At 38.3% G+C, this 16,068-nt stretch overlaps 1 protein-coding gene across 1 annotated transcript in view; it reads right to left on the bottom strand.

Moving 5' to 3' along the window:
- Positions 1-16,068, bottom strand: part of LOC150076876 (spectrin beta chain-like) — an 800,006-nt gene that overhangs the window by 479,815 nt on the left and 304,123 nt on the right. Inside the window, exon 19 of the mRNA XM_090386889.1 lies at positions 12,943-13,039. Coding sequence (XP_090243015.1) covers positions 12,943-13,039 — 97 coding nt within the window. The remainder of the gene's footprint in view (positions 1-12,942; positions 13,040-16,068) is intronic.

Genomic DNA, 16,068 nt, shown 5'->3' with positions numbered 1-16,068 from the left:
TTCATTCCAATGATTAATAGCACACTGCCCAAAATTGCTAATTACTTTCAGTGCCTACTGATATTGACTCTAAGGCTCAAGAGAGAATTTTGCTCAGCACAGTCTGTTTCTTGGTACCAGCAGAGACTGTTTTTACTGGGATGGGATACGTTCAAATAGAACAGGTTTAAGAATATTTAGTGATGTTACTGAGACAGTATTAGGTAGATCAGAAAAATGCTATCTTGTGGAGATACACAGGCTGACAGATAAAAGTAACCACAAGCAGAGGTAAAAGTGATTCTTGCGCTGCTTCTATTGGGACCTGCAGCAGCCTGAAAAGTATGGAGTTGAGGATTACAAGACCTGGTTCTCATGAGACAAGCACAAGTATGTGCTTGCCTCATGAGAATAGATGGTATGTTAGAGTTACTAAGAGCAGAAACAGGAGAAAGTATATTTCCATGTAGACTATATGGCTGACAGATTACACATGTCAATGATGTCACCTGGCCCCAGAAACAATCCAGCACAACACAGGATGCAGGATAATCACCCAGATGGAGTACCCCGATAGATTCCAATCAGAAGCTAGCACAAAAATACCAGTTGATCGAAGAAAGTGTACTGTATTATAAGTACAAACACCAGGCCATACTAGAGAACCATACTCAAACTATTACCATTAGCAGAGACATATGATGCAAGAAAGCAAGCTTATGCAGCATCAGCCAAAAAAAAAAAAAAAAAAACTTCCACTTCACCCCTCCATTCGTTTGAAATACCTGTCCAGCTGAGCCTTAAATTTATTTAGGCTATCAACTTCCACGACAAGGGATGGAAGTCTGTTCCACCAACCAACTACCCGCTGGCTAAGGGCAAATTTCTGCATGTCTGTCCTACATCTGTCTTTCCTCAATTTGAATTTATGCCCTCTCAGGTGATTATTCTGAACAATAGGAAGAATCCCAACAGCATTGAGCGTGCTCAAACCATTCAAGGCTTTATACACTTCAATCAGATCACATCGCCGGTGTCTAGTCTCCAGACACTGTAATTTGCAAAACATAAGCCTTTCTTCGTAAGAGTACTCCTTTGTTCCATTCACTAATCTTGTTGCCCTTCTCTGTACTCTTTCCAGCAGCTCTACATCCTTCTTGAAATCAGGCCTCCAGACCTGTATACAGTACTCAAGGTGTGGCCTGACCATTGCCTTATACAAGGGAATAATCACCTCCCTATCCCTGCTAGAAAAATTCCTGTATATCATTGATAAGACACCATGAGCTACTCTTGCAGCCCGTCTGCACTGCTCAGAGAACTTCATATCTGCCTGCACAATCACCCCCAAGTCCCTTTCATTCTCTACCACTGTCAGTGTAGTACCACAGAGTTGATACGTTGCTCTGGGGTTGCTGTTTCCCCTATGTAGTACTTTAGATTTGTCAATGTTAAACTTCATTTGCCACCTCTCAGCCCATCTGCTCAACCTTTCCAGATCCTGTTGCAGCAGCATAGTGTCAGTAGTGTCATTGACAACCCTGCCAACCTTTGTATCATCTGCAAACTTGGATACATTAAGCTTGATATACCATCATCAATATCATTTATAAATCCAGAAAACAATAATGGACCCAACACTGAACCCTGAGGGACTCCACTAATAAAATTAGTCCGCGATGAGCAGTGTCCATTGATTACCACTCTGCCTTCTCCCCCTCAACCACCCCTTTATCCATAGCAGCAATTTGCCTCCAATGCCACACTGCTCCAATTTGTGCAGCAGTCTTCCATGTGCAACAGTATCAAAAGCCTTTCTAAGATCCAAGTATATAATATCAAAGTTATTCCCTGCATCCAGTTCTTTTGTGACTGCATCATAGTATCCAATCAAATTGGTCAGGCAAGACTTCTCCTTAACAAAACCATGCTGTGTCCGAGCTATAACTGAAGTCTTGTCTAGATGATCCTGCAGTGCTTCTTTAACAGTGCCTCCATTAATTTTCCTGGCTCAGAAGTTAAACTCACAGGTCTATAATTACTTGTGTCGGCCTTTGATCCTCCTTTGTGAATTGGGGTAACATTTGCACATCTCCAGTCTGTGGGTACCTCCCCTGAGTCCCAGGAAACTCTCATAATTATGGCTAAGGGTTTGCTTACTTCCTTTGCTGCCTTCTTTAATATAACTGTTTCGCACTTGTTACCAGTATATTAGGTTACATTTTGCCACGTTCTGCCCAGAAATCGCTCAGAAAAGATTTTCGTACAGTTCTGAATTCAAGTTAAAAGTGATCCAGTTTGCAAAAGTGAATGGAAATCATGCTGCTGCTGAAAGTAAGTTTGGTCCTCCTCCAACTGAGAAAACAATCCGAGACTGGCTACGGGAAGAAGAAACCCTACTGAAAACACCACAGCAGAAGAAGGCCATCAGAGGCAAGTCAGCAAAATGGCCTGATTTAGAGACGGAATTGAAGATATGGATTGAGGAGCAAAGGGCAATTGGAATTCCTGGGTCCACAAAGATGGTTCAGCATGAGGCAAGAAGAATTGCTGATGAAAAAGAAGTTACTGATTTCAAAGGAGGACACAATTGGTGCTTCAGGTTCATGAAACGGAATGGACTAAGCATGTGTACACGCACCAGACTTGCCCAAAAGACGCCTGAAAGCTATGAGCAGAAGGTCCTTGAATTTCATTGTTTTGTCATTCAATGTCGGAAGACACATCAGTTTGAGTTGGGACAGATTGCAAATATGGACGAAGTCCCCCTTCAATTTGATGTCCTAAGTAACAGAACTGTTGATAAGAAGGGGGTTAAAACTAACTGTGAAGACAAGTGGACATGAAAAGAGCCATTATACAGTTGTTCTAGCTTGTTGTGTCGACGGAACCAAGCTGCCTCCTATGCTGATTTTCAAATGCAAAACAATGCCAAAAGAAGACATTCCTCAAGGAGTGATTATCCACGTTCATGACAAGGGTTGGATGGGATGAAGATCTGGTTTGAGAAAGTTTGCAGCAGGAGACCAGGTGGGCTCTTACGCAAACCTGCCCTATTGGTGCTTGATCAGTTCAGGGCACACATAACAAAAAACACAAAGAAGACTGCTGCAGAGCAAAAAACAAAACTTGCCGTCATACCTGGAGGTTTGACCTCCCAGCTCCAACCACTTGATGTCAGCATTAACAAACCCTTCAAAGCTGCCATGAGATACGAATGGAACCAATGGATGAAGTCTTCTGGGGACAATTTGACACCAGCAGGAAGAGTGAAGAAACCAACTATAGGAGAAGTTTGTACCTGGGTGAAAAGATCCTGGGATAATCTCAAGATTGAGATCGTTGTCAAGTCATTTAAGAAGTGTGGAATTTCAAATGCCATAGATGGAACTGAGGACGAGGCAATATATGAAGACAGTGATTCATCATCAGACACAGATGAGGCCAAGCTAATGGATGGGAGTTTTGACAGTGATGAGTTGTATGAATTTTATGATGAATAAAACTTGAGTTCAATAACATTATGTATTATTACATTTTTTTTTTTTTTTTTTTTTTTTCAAATTTTGGGCCCCAAAATTAAGTTGCGTTGTCTTATACATGGGGAAATATGGTATTTGTGTCACAATTTGAACCCCCTTTGGGAATTGGGGATACATTTGCACATCTCCAGTCCATGGGGACCTCCCCTGAATCTAAGGATGCTCTCATAATTATGGCTAAGGGTTTGTAACTTCACTCACTGCCTCCTTCAATATAACTGTATCGATTCCATCCACCCCAGGTGCCTTTTTTATGTTTAACTTTAACAATTTCTCTGCCACTTTGCTCTCCATTATTACAAAATCCTTTGAAACATATTAAACAATAAAAGCTGATCTATAAACTGGACAATCACTTTCCTGTGCTAAATAACAAAGCAATAATAATATAAATGAAATTTTATTATTATTAACCATATGGTACAAGGAAGCCTGAGGCTTATGCTGCACCAGCCAAAAAAAAAAAAAAAAATAAGAGAGAGAGAGAGAGAGAAGTAGAAAGGCATCACCAAGAAAGAGAAGAATAATGATATCCCGCTCAGGACCCTGGGTTTGCCAAGCCCATACTTACCAGATGTGAGCCCTCGGGATGTAAGAGAGAAAGAAAGAAAGAAAGAAAAAAAAAAAACATTATCCAACCTTTAATCAGGAGCTAGCACAGCATATCCAAAAGGTAAGGTGGCAATTGTTATTAGTAAATATAAAATTTTCAGTAAAGTATGAATGTTTGTTAGAATTTCTCATGCAATGCAAGAATGGTTTAGCCTTAAAATTTGGTCCTCAGACTTTATCATTCCAGCCTGTCCACTCATGTCAATTAGATGTAGTACCTTTCATTTTGTTTCTTAATTAACAGCATAACTCCTCTCTTCCTGTCCTTATCCTTTCTGTACACATTGTACTCCCCAAATTACAATTCTGCATTACTTATATCTATGTGACACCAGTCTCTTAGATTTCAACAATACCCACCATTGATGTCTTGACCAGCACTTCGAATTCATCGTATTTATTTACTACATTCCTAGCACTGATGTATTGTACTTGCAAGAATACATGCCCATGTTCTTTCTCTTAGTCATTCTAAATTAGGACATGCATTTACTTGTTCCATGATGACTCCCAACAGTTTTTGAAATTCCAATTGAAGCATTATGAGTTTGAAATATTGTTAGTTTGAAATATTGTATAGAGAAGCACTGTGAGTTTGAAGTGAGAAGCAGAAATGAGTTTGAAGTTGGACAGTAAAAAAGATATTGACTGGTTGCGGCACATGTTCGGACAGCTTTGGAATAGAGCAGGAAGTATAGAAGCAAATTCCAAAGAACGGTGCCCATGGAAGTATCTATAGAAAAGGAATGTAGCAGAAACAGAATGCCTATGATGCAGGGAGTGGAGAGACTATTAGAGATGAGTCATTAATATTAATAAACCAAACTGCCCTCTTTTGAATGGCATTTAGAAGCCTGAGAGAAGCTTTGGGGCACCACCCGATGTGGGAACAATATTCCACAGTAGGGCGGATTTGCGATTTGTAAGAGTAAACAGCTGTTTGGAAGAAAAGTAATGCTGAGAGTGACAGAAAAAAAATCCAGTTTTACAGATGCATAGGAAGCAATATTTGTAATGTGCTTATGCCAAAAGACATTAGAAGTCTGGGTAATCGGCAATAGAGATATAGGATTTTGCCTAGAAATTGGAGTGTTATCGAAGATAAGCATAGGAGTAGAAGAGGGTTCTTTTTTTCAAGATATATAGGACAGGACTGAGTTTATTAGGATTAAACAGCTTCCCTGTAATGCACTTTAAAATTAAAGGAGGCAGCAAAGGAAGTAAGCAAACCCTTAGCCATAATTATGAGAGCTTCCTTGGACTCAGGGGAGGTACCCATCGACTGGAGATGTGCAAATGTGACCCCAATTTACAAAGGAGGACCGAAGAGTGACAAGTAATTACAGACCTGTTAGTTTAACTTCTGTTCCGGAGAAATTAATGGAGTCACTGGTTAAGGAAGCATTGCAGGATCATCTAGACAAGACTGCAGTTATAGCTGAGACACAGCATGGGTTTGTTACAAGGACTCCTGACCAATTTGATTGAATACTACGATGTGGTCACAAAGGAACTGGGTGCAAAGAATAATCTTGACATCATATATTTTGATCTTAGAAAGTATTAGTAACGGCTGCATGGTGCAAGAAAGCCTATGGCTTATGCTGCACCAGCCAAAAAAAAAAAAAAAAAATCCAAACAAAACAATGATTAAAACAAAAAAAAAAATAATAAATAAATAAATAAAATAAATAAATAAACAATAATAATTAATAAATAAAAATAAAATATAAATAAAAAGGAAATTAAACCTATGATCCTATGCGCTTCCCTTACCCGAAAGTACTGTCCAGATGACCTTTCAATTTCCCCAAACTATCGGCCTCCGCCACCCATGAAGGCAACTTATTCCAGTAATTTATAACTCGCTGGCTAAAATAAAACTTCCTGCAGTCCAATCTAAACATTTCCCCCTGTAACTTGAATTTATGTCCCCTAGTTCTAGCATCATTTATAATCTTGAAAATTTTGTCCTCATTCATTTTACTGATGCCTCTCACAGCCTTAAACACCTCAATCAAATCTCCTCTAAGGTGTCTAGTTTCCAAACTCTGCAACCCACATATTTGAAGTCTTTCTTCATAAGGACGCCCTTTTGCCGAACTCGCCAGGCGAGTTACCCTTCTTTGCACCCTTTCAAGAAGTTCGATGTCTTTCTTTAGGTGCGGTCTCCATACTTGAACACAGTATTCCAAGTGTGGTCTAACATAAGCCTTATATAATGGGATTATCCCGTCCCTATCTCTACTTGCAAAAGTTCGATAGATCATCGATAGGACACCATGAGCCTTCCTTGCAACCTGTTTACAATGCTCAGAGAATTTCATGTCTGACCGTATCGTAACACCCAAGTAACTTTCCTCTAGTACTGGGTTTAGTTGAACTCCACCAAGTGAATAAGTTTTTTTGGGATTACTGTTTCCCAGGTGTAATACCTTACACTTTGTTGGATTAAAGCACAGCTGCCATTTTTCAGACCACTCTTGAAGTCTATCTAGGTCTCTCTGAAGAAGCTCAGCTTGACAGTGATCATTAACTACTCTACCAATTTTAACATTGGCTTTGATACTGTTTCACATGGAAGACTATTGCACAAATCGGAGCAGTGTGGCATTGGAGACAAGCTGCTGCTATGGATAAAGGGATGGTTGAGCAGAAGAAGACAGAGTGGTAATCAATGGACACTGCTCTTCGTGAACTAATGTTATTAATGAAGTCTCTCAGGGTTCAGTGTTGGGTTCGTTGTTGTTTTCTGTATTTATTAATGATATTAATCATAGTATATTAGCTTTAATGTCCAAGTTTGCAGATGATATGAAGGTCGGCAGGGTTGTTAATGACACTAATGACAGTATGCTGCTACAACAGGATCTAGAAAAGTTGAGCAGATGGGCTGAGAGGCAGCAACTGAAGTTTAACATTGACAAATGTAAAGTACTGCATATGGGAAGCAGTAACCCCAGAGTAACATACAAACTGTGTAGTACTACACTGACAGTGGTAGAGAATGAAAAGGGCCTGGGGGTAATTGTGCAGGCAAATATGAAGTTTTGTGAGCAGTGCAGACAGTCTGCAAGAGTAGCTCATGGTGTCTTGTTGATATACAGGAATTTTTCTAGCAGGGATAAGGAGGTGATTATCCCCTTGTCTAAGGCAACGGTCAGACCACACCTTGAGTACTGTACAGAGGTCTGGAGGCCTCATTTTAAGAAGGATGTACAGCTGCTGGAACGAGTAGAGAGAAGGGCAACAAGATTAGTGAATAGAACAAAGGGTTGCTCTTACGAAGAAGGCTTAAGTTTTGCAAATTGCAGTGTCTGGAGACCAGGCAACTGCGAGGTGATCTGACTGACGTTTATTAAGCTTCGAATGGTTAATTCTGAGCAAGAGGTAGAATCCCATCTGCACTGAGCATGCTCAATGCATATGGGATTCTACCTCTTGCTCAGAATAATCGTCTGAGAGGACATAAATTCAAATTGAGGAAAGACAGTTGTAGGATAGATGTGCGGAAGTTTGCCTTTAGCCAGCAGGTGGTTGATTGCTGGAACAAACTTCCATCTATTGTTGTAGAAGTTGATAGCTTAAATAGATTGATTTTTTTTTTGATTTGGTAGTTGTTGGCGCATCGGCTTCTGTGGCCATATTGCACCTCCCAAGGTTTTTGCAGTACTTTGATCCAAGCCCGAGGCGGGAATCGAACCCGCGACCTTTGGGTTGCCGGGCAGGTACTTTACCCACTCGGCTAGCCCGGTCGGCTGCTTAAATAGATTCAAGGCAGAACTAGACAAACATTTGGAGCGAGCAAATTGGTGAAATGAGAAGGGTGTGTTTTTTTTTTGCTGATACTATATAAGCTTACTTTCTTGTATCATGTGCCTTTACTAATGCTAATAAGTACTATCAATCCTATATTTTGAAACACAGGTGCTACCACCTCACTAAAAAATGATTGAGGTTTTTTTTTTTTTTTTTTTTTTTATCAAAGAGAAGGTCTCATCCAACTATGTGGTCCCGTCCAACTTTTCTGCAACCCCACGACCTTTTTACAATGCTGTAATATCACTGAACAATTCTGATGCGAAATTATCTCAGATTCCCTTGTAGAGGGTCAATTCATTCTCGATGTAATGTCCAATGCAATGCAATGAAATACCATAGTTATCTGATACTATAAAGTCCCAATATAAGATTGCAATGATCTTTAAGGATCCAATTGACATTTTTAGGTCCAACATAAAGATTCAAAATGAGTAGAAGTCCAATACAGAAAAGTAAATGTCTAAACCAGGAATTCTGGTTACAATGAAGAAGTCAGCATTTGCACAAATGTGAACTATTCCAACAGTACAGCAGTTAACAGTAAAGGAAATACCACAATCCGTCTCCACATACAGTCCCTGGAACCACAACAATACCACAGGTCATCCATTAAGGAAACAACCACAATGCAATCCAACAGGTTCCTCGTGTTGGTCTAACCCTCCACTGGAACCCCCCCCCCCATTTCTTCAATACAAGCCCGCCCAGAGAGGTGTCAGCGGTCTCCTCAAAAAAGTACTCTGAATCACCTGTTAGTGGAAGAGATATCTCTTCCACATTTATAAATAACAGAAAATTTTTTTATAATATTATGAAGTATTACACTTCCCCATCCGACTACTTCATAATGCCACTTGGCTGGAAAATTTTTCTGGGGAGAACACTGTGGAGGATGCATGGTAAGGTTCTTTTGGAAACTGTAGCACAGGGTAGACTCCTGCCTATAATTAGAACAGTATACCAATCATCCTGCATCTACCCTGTCTACCATAATAATATTCTGTTCTAATTTGGCATGTCAAGCCCTTCTTAACTGTCATTCAGTATCTGGCTCATGCTTCAATTGCAACAAGATTCTCCTTCTAAATAGTTGGACTGCAAAATTTTGAAGTGTGCAAAAATCTTCTTTTGTACTAACTAACAGTTGTTCACATCCAGGAGTCAAGTAGTGGATATTAGGAGCTTCTTCAATTAATTGTCCCCTCAAGTCACAATACTCAATACATTCACAGAAAAGATGGTTCCAATATTCCGGGAATCACAAGTAAATAGATTAAGCTCACCAATTCCAAATTCTCTTAAACTTGCAAAAAAGGAACCATATCCAGTCAAAAGATAAGTTATATGGAGACTGGTATTAAACCAAGTTGCCCACTGTTTACCATTAGCATTTACCATCAGAAAATATTTTTCATTAACACTCATTTCACATGTTTGCTCCAACATTCTTGCAACCATTTTATCAATTATGCCCATAAACGATCCCTTTCGTCTTTGTAACTCGCATCACAATCTAATTCAAGTGACAAACAATTGTATGGCAGCCCCTTTGTTAGATGGCAACTCATTGATACAAACACTAAGTGCAAATAATCCAGTGACAGACGACATATCAAAACTTGTAGCACATCAATAGACACAGTTCAACAGGCTAAACACATCTTCAACAGAATAGATCACTGAATGAAAAGATCTTTTGCACACTGAATTTCTGGAAAGTGGAGTCCAACCAGATATGTGATGCATACCTCACAATTGGCAAGAAAATGCAGTCACAAAATAAAGCCAATGCTCTAACCCTGATGCCCCATTCTTCCCTTGTAATTCGAGTGATGATGCCCACTAACTTTCGAATTTTGTCTGCAATGTATGTGATGTGGGTTATGAAGTGCATTTGCTTATCAACCATCACTCCCAGATATTTTAGAGTTTTAACTGACTGAAGACTGGCTCCTCCTAGCATGACCCTTGGATTAGTTGTCACCAATAAATGGCTCTTGAGTAATACGGTTTAACTCTGTTTTTGAAACTTGAAGTCTGTGCAAATTGTACCAATTCTGCAGCTGATAAAAAAAAAAAAATTAAACTGCTCTTCCAGTCATGATGAAGAGTCACCCTTCACTAACATAACCAGGTTGTCATTGCACGCTAACATATTTACATTGAAGTAGTTTTGTTTCAGCCAGTCATTTAAGACTAGTTTCCACATCATAGGCCCAAATACAGATTCTTGTGGACATCCCCCCCCTATGAACAGTTCTAGTAACTGACCCAAAAACAGGCTTAACAGTGACTTTCCTCTTTTTAAAGCAATTCTAGATTACTGAACAAATCTGATGGGAATATTTAGCCTTGCATAACACCACTAAGACTTTGTCAGTTTATTGTATGAAATGCTCCTGCAAAAACCTAGACAGTATTCAGCCTGTGACTGCTGCTATAGTCATTAGCTGCCTAAGCACATCACCCATTCCTTTGCCTTAAGTAAAACTGTATTGTGCATCTGACAGGATGCTATTGTCGCACACACGCACACACACCTCATTATTCTGACATTCATAAACTTTCCCCAATTCACTCAGCAATGCTATCAGATGGTAGCATTGCTAGCATTTTGGAGTCTTTGATGGGGATTTCAAAATTAATTTCAATATTGCCTCTTTCCAAATATCTGAGAAAATCCCATCTCTCAAGCAGGCATTATATATAGTAAGCAGTTATGCTAGCATCACATAAAAACTTCTTTCAATTACTCACCCTGAACCAGATCCATACTGGTACACCTGTTATTTTTTATTTTATGAATTGCCATCTCCAACTCCTCTGCTTGAAATTGGGACTCATTTTCCATGCCAGAGTATTTCTCATTAAGCAACATCATATCTTCATATGCCAAAACATTAGTTTCATTCTCATTGTGATGGTTCAAGTCTCCCACCAAATGGTCCAGTATTAGTGTTATACTTTCCTCCCAAGTCTGAATTGAATGAGCAACATCTCCAGCAGGGTGCTGTAGTTTGTTACTACACGGTTTATATGCCAAACTCCAGGGATTGCTGTTTCCACGTGTTTGTACCAGACTCTTCCATGCATTATACTTTTCTATAACAACCACTTGCAGACACCTCCTCTAACCGATCTTGTAATAACCGGGCAGCTGTAGTTCCAGATCGCAAACCAATCTAGTCCAGCATTACTGTTCCAGTTTTGGAAGGCAACTGCTCATCAAAAGTATCCCAGTTTGCTGTTTTTAATAAAAATCTACACAATACTCCCTGTGTATTCCAAGATCCACAATGGGATGTCAGTCTCAACTGGAACTTGATTACGCAGTGATCACTGGATACCCAATCTGGTTTGACAGCCCAATTAGTGATTAAATCAGGTGTCTCAATAGTTGACAGTGTCAATCAATATTGTATTCTCCGTTTACTGTCTAAAATGTGCATTGTTCAGATCACCAGTTGTGAACAAACAAATCGTGCTGAACAGTAAACTCCTCCAGCAATAGTCCCTCGTCACCAGTAGCTCTACTAAAGCATAATGTGTTTTTTGAGTTAAGAGTCCATGCAAATAATAAAAATAATAACCCTCTCACTTTGTAAACGGTTCAGCAAGCTTTCAATGTAATTCATGTGTAATGCAATGTTCCCATCATGATGAAAATAAATGCTGAAAAAATAAAATATAATCTCCTTAATTTCAACACAAATGCAAACCACATCGAAGGTCCAATATCGATGGAGCAGGGTGACAGACAAGTTGTGATTAAAAACGCTAAAGGCTATTCACAATTCATCCACAACATTTCTGAACCTTTGCCCATTAAGTTGTATTATATTAACAGTACCGTAATTCTTTGTCACGCCATTTTGTCCTAGAGATTGCTGCATACCAATACACTGCATGTTCCTAAGTTCACTCTTATGTTTATTCCACTAATACATTTTTACATAAGGAGAAATCTGTCTGTTCAATTATAAGTTTCCACACCTTTTCATATTCCGGATACTTTTTTATCTCTAACTAAGTGACTTGATCTAATCCCTCTCGATATACAATTCGCAGAGGACAGTTTGTGGATATTAGGGAAGTTCTGTTATGAATGTCCATTCTTAGTGCAATGACTGCAGACTAATGGTACACAATGTCTTCAGGTTTTCAAAGTGTGCCCGAATGATTGACAATCGTGACAGATGGTGATGAAATGGATTTACTCCATAGGATATCGTTCCTAAGTACATCGATCCTTGAAGTAATAAATAGTTGTAGACATGCCCTGACACCTCCATTACCACATTTCTAACTTTATTAATGCTGCTGGAGTGGATTAAAATTTCACTCTTCATTTCCATCTTTCTCATCTTCGTGTAACTTAAATTGCATTCGTAGAGGTTATTCATGAAGTGATCCTTACTTACGTCCTTTTCCACATCATAGACTTAATTTTGGGCCTGGTCTTCTTGGTATTGAAAAGAGAACCCACAATGTCTTAATTCTCTCATTCTGTTTTATACAATCAATATCTTAATTTTCTAACTCCAAAACAATACCTTTCTCTGCCATTTTCCTCACTTTATGTATTGTTACGCACTTTAGCATACCTGTTAAAGCTTTTCCAGCAGCTTTACGAACATCACTATTTTTTTTTTAAGTGAGAATCAACCTTAGCCTCAATAACAAGAACATGACAATGCTCTGAACTTGTCCCAGGATTCTTTTAAACATTATTTTCCCCCAAAGCCAACACACTGTTGACTGTAATCAGATGGTATTATTTTTGGCTGACCAGGGACTCTATGCACACACAGCTGTTTTTAACTTTCTTTCTTTTTTTTTCATTACTTTTCACATTCTGTCTATTTACACTTCAACCCCTAAAAACTAGTAACTTATATGAAGAAATTTGCACACATCAACACCATATTCTCTACTATGATTTTATTATAATTATATATAAGATTTTCAATTACTTTTAAATGCTTACAATTGTTTCCCTACATTCCACATGGAATGTTTGAACACCATGAGCTGAGTTGATTTCTTCTCGCTTATGTTCAGCCAATTCACGTAGAGTAGCCCACCTGAATTTAAATAAAATATTGATAAATAAATAAAAATCTGTAAAATATATCAATGCACACTAGGACATAATAGCCATTCATCAAATTAACAGATATTTAAAAATCAATCAATTCAATTTATCACATTTATTTAAATTTTTAGATAAATTTTAAACTGGTAAACTGAAAAACAACTTATAATCTGCAAGGAAAACTTGTAGATATGTCTGATAAGAACTTCAATTACTCAAATTAGTCCAGAATGACTAAATCATTCAGAATAAGTTCGCTTGTTGTGAACCATTTGGTTATACTAAATCTCAGGAATCCCAAAAATCTTCCCCGATCTCACATTTTTCCCTTTGCACTGTTACCAATGAATAAGAACCTAAACTTTTCCAAATGCCTCGACTTTGTCACTTTAGGATGTAATTCAGCATTAGTGGCAAATGATGCTTATAGAGCATCGACCAAAAAATAAATACAACAGTGCTTCTCACACCACTAGATGAAAATTTCTCCAACAATCAACTACCTACTGACTGAAGACAACATGTCTGCATATGTACATGCAGCCATCCTTTACCAATTTAAATTTGTCTGAGAGAGAGAGAGAGAGAGAGAGAATGCCATCATTTAGCTTATTCAATCCATTCCTCAATTAGATCTCCTCACACGTGCCTTGGTTTCAGACACTGCATTTTGCAGAACCAAAACCACATGTCCCTCATTACTCTTCTCTGCACTCATTCCAACAGAGCCATATCCTAAAAGAGTCTTCCACAACTGTAGGCAGTATGCAAGGCGTGTCCTTATACAAAGGAATAATCACCTCCTTATCCCTACTGCCAAAATTCCTATATATCATTCACAAAACCCCATGACGAAACCTAACCTAACATTCCTGTATATCATTCACAAAACCCCACGAGCTGTCTTGGAGCCTGATTGCACAATTAACCCCAGGTCTTTTTTTTTTTTTTTTTTTCTTTGTTTTCCACTATCCTCAGCATGATACCACATGGTATGTTATTCTGAGATTATTGCTACCCATATGAATTACCTTACATTTGTTAAACTTATCTCAACCCATCTGGCTAATTTTTCTAGATCTTCTTTGCAATAGTATTCCCCGATTACTTTCATTAAGATACTGCCAACCTTCATGTCATCTGCAAATTTAGAGATTAAGCCTGATATGTGTTCAATATCATTAATAAATACTGAAATCAAAAATGGGCCAGGCACTGAACCCTGGGATATCCACTAATAACATTAGTCCAAGAAGAGTGGTACCCACTGATAACCACTCTGTCTTCTACCACAAAACCATCCCTTTATCTATAGCAGCAAATTGCCCTTAATGCCACACTGCTCAAAGTTGTACAGCAGTCTATTTTGTGCAACAGTATCAAAAGCTTTTTTGAGATCTAAGTATATGATTTTTTTTATATCATCCAGTCTCTTTGTTACTAACATCATACTATCCAATCAGATCGGTCTAAGAAGAATGTCCCCTTAACAAATTAATGCACTGATTGCCAAATAACTGCATTCCTGTCTAGATGGTCCTGCTTTAACCAGCAATTCTATTATTTTCCTTGGAACAGAAGTCAAGCTTACGGTTCGGTAACTATTCACTTCACTCTTTTTCCCCGAGTACAGTTTGTCTGGCATATCTGAGAGAACCTCGTAAAGAACTCTTTGCTGTTTTTCTTTGCATCCTTTGCCAAAGTTTTCTCGTAATCTGCCTTTGCCTGCCTAACCTCCTTTGTGACTTGGTTATAGACCAGCTTATATCTATCATATAATTTATATGCATCTCATGCATTTTTCTTTGTCTGCCACATGTCTCATTAGTTCATCTGACATCCATTTCGGCCTAAATCTTGAACAATATTTCTTTGTTGGTATGAAAAGACTAAGAAAAGCCTAATTGAAGATTAATTCTTGAATGCTTCCCATTTTGAATTTGCTGTTGGTAACATCATCAGATGGTTTCATCGTATAGAATTTAAATACTGTCTCAGACCTTCGTAGTCTCCCTTTATGAAAGCAAAAACCCTTCCCTTTACCCCTAATGGCAGTTACCTCTTTGAGTAAATCCCACTTCAGCACACTGTGATGACTACCACCTAGTGGTTCCTTTATCTGCAAATTCTTAATGCATGAAGAATCACTACTGATAATCAGATCAAGAGTATTACAGCAGGCCCATGTTATAGCGTGGTTCGTTTTACGCTGATTTGCTATAACACTGTTCTTATATTATAACCCATATCTGACTATAACGCTGTCACAGATCACTATAACGCTCTTTTACAGATTGCATTTTTGGCATATTTAACAAAATCGTTTCATTTGATGGAGTCGATAGCTTGAAAATGAATAGCAAAACAGCATTAAAATGTTTCCCACACTTACTTGAGAAATTTTCCCATGCTCAGTGAAATTTTCTCGCACGCTAATTTAATTGCAGTACAGTGACTTGTTACGTAGTTCCGAGATCTAACATTTTAAAAAATGATCAAGTATTTTGCTTGTAATATTTGCGTTACATGCATTTATCCGAAGTCTAGTCATCACTCAGTACCGTATTAGACATTGTGCGAAACGGACAGTTTACTTGATCACTGTTGCATTAATTGTGCAACATATAATGCTACGTGTCGCATAATTAATGCAACCAACGCAGTTACATTTTCGAAGAGTTAATAATGGTCGATAAGAATGAAAAAGCACAACGTCTGAGTTCAGTACGAAGACTATAAATGTAAGAAAAAGACTGAATTTGAAAATTAAATTAGACATTTTGAAGCAAATCGACTCCGGTCAAAGACAAGCGGATGTGTGCCATTATTTATGACTTGCAAGTTTAACTGTAAGAAGAATTATAAAAAAAATAAAGAATTAATTTTAGCAGTGGGAAAAATAGCTGTTCCATGCAAGCCACTAGGGTTATGCCAGCTATTAGGATTGAAATGGAAAGACTAACTAATTTTATTGAAGATAATATCCAATGCAGAATTCAGTTAAGTTAAATATTATAA

The sequence above is a fragment of the Mastigoproctus giganteus genome, chromosome 12 (assembly GCF_048544385.1).
Source record: "Mastigoproctus giganteus isolate SK-2022 chromosome 12, ASM4854438v1, whole genome shotgun sequence".
NCBI classification, from domain to species: Eukaryota; Metazoa; Arthropoda; class Arachnida; order Uropygi; family Thelyphonidae; genus Mastigoproctus; species Mastigoproctus giganteus.
The sequence above is the reverse complement of the archived record's forward strand: the minus strand, read 5'-3'. Positions and strand labels throughout refer to the sequence as shown.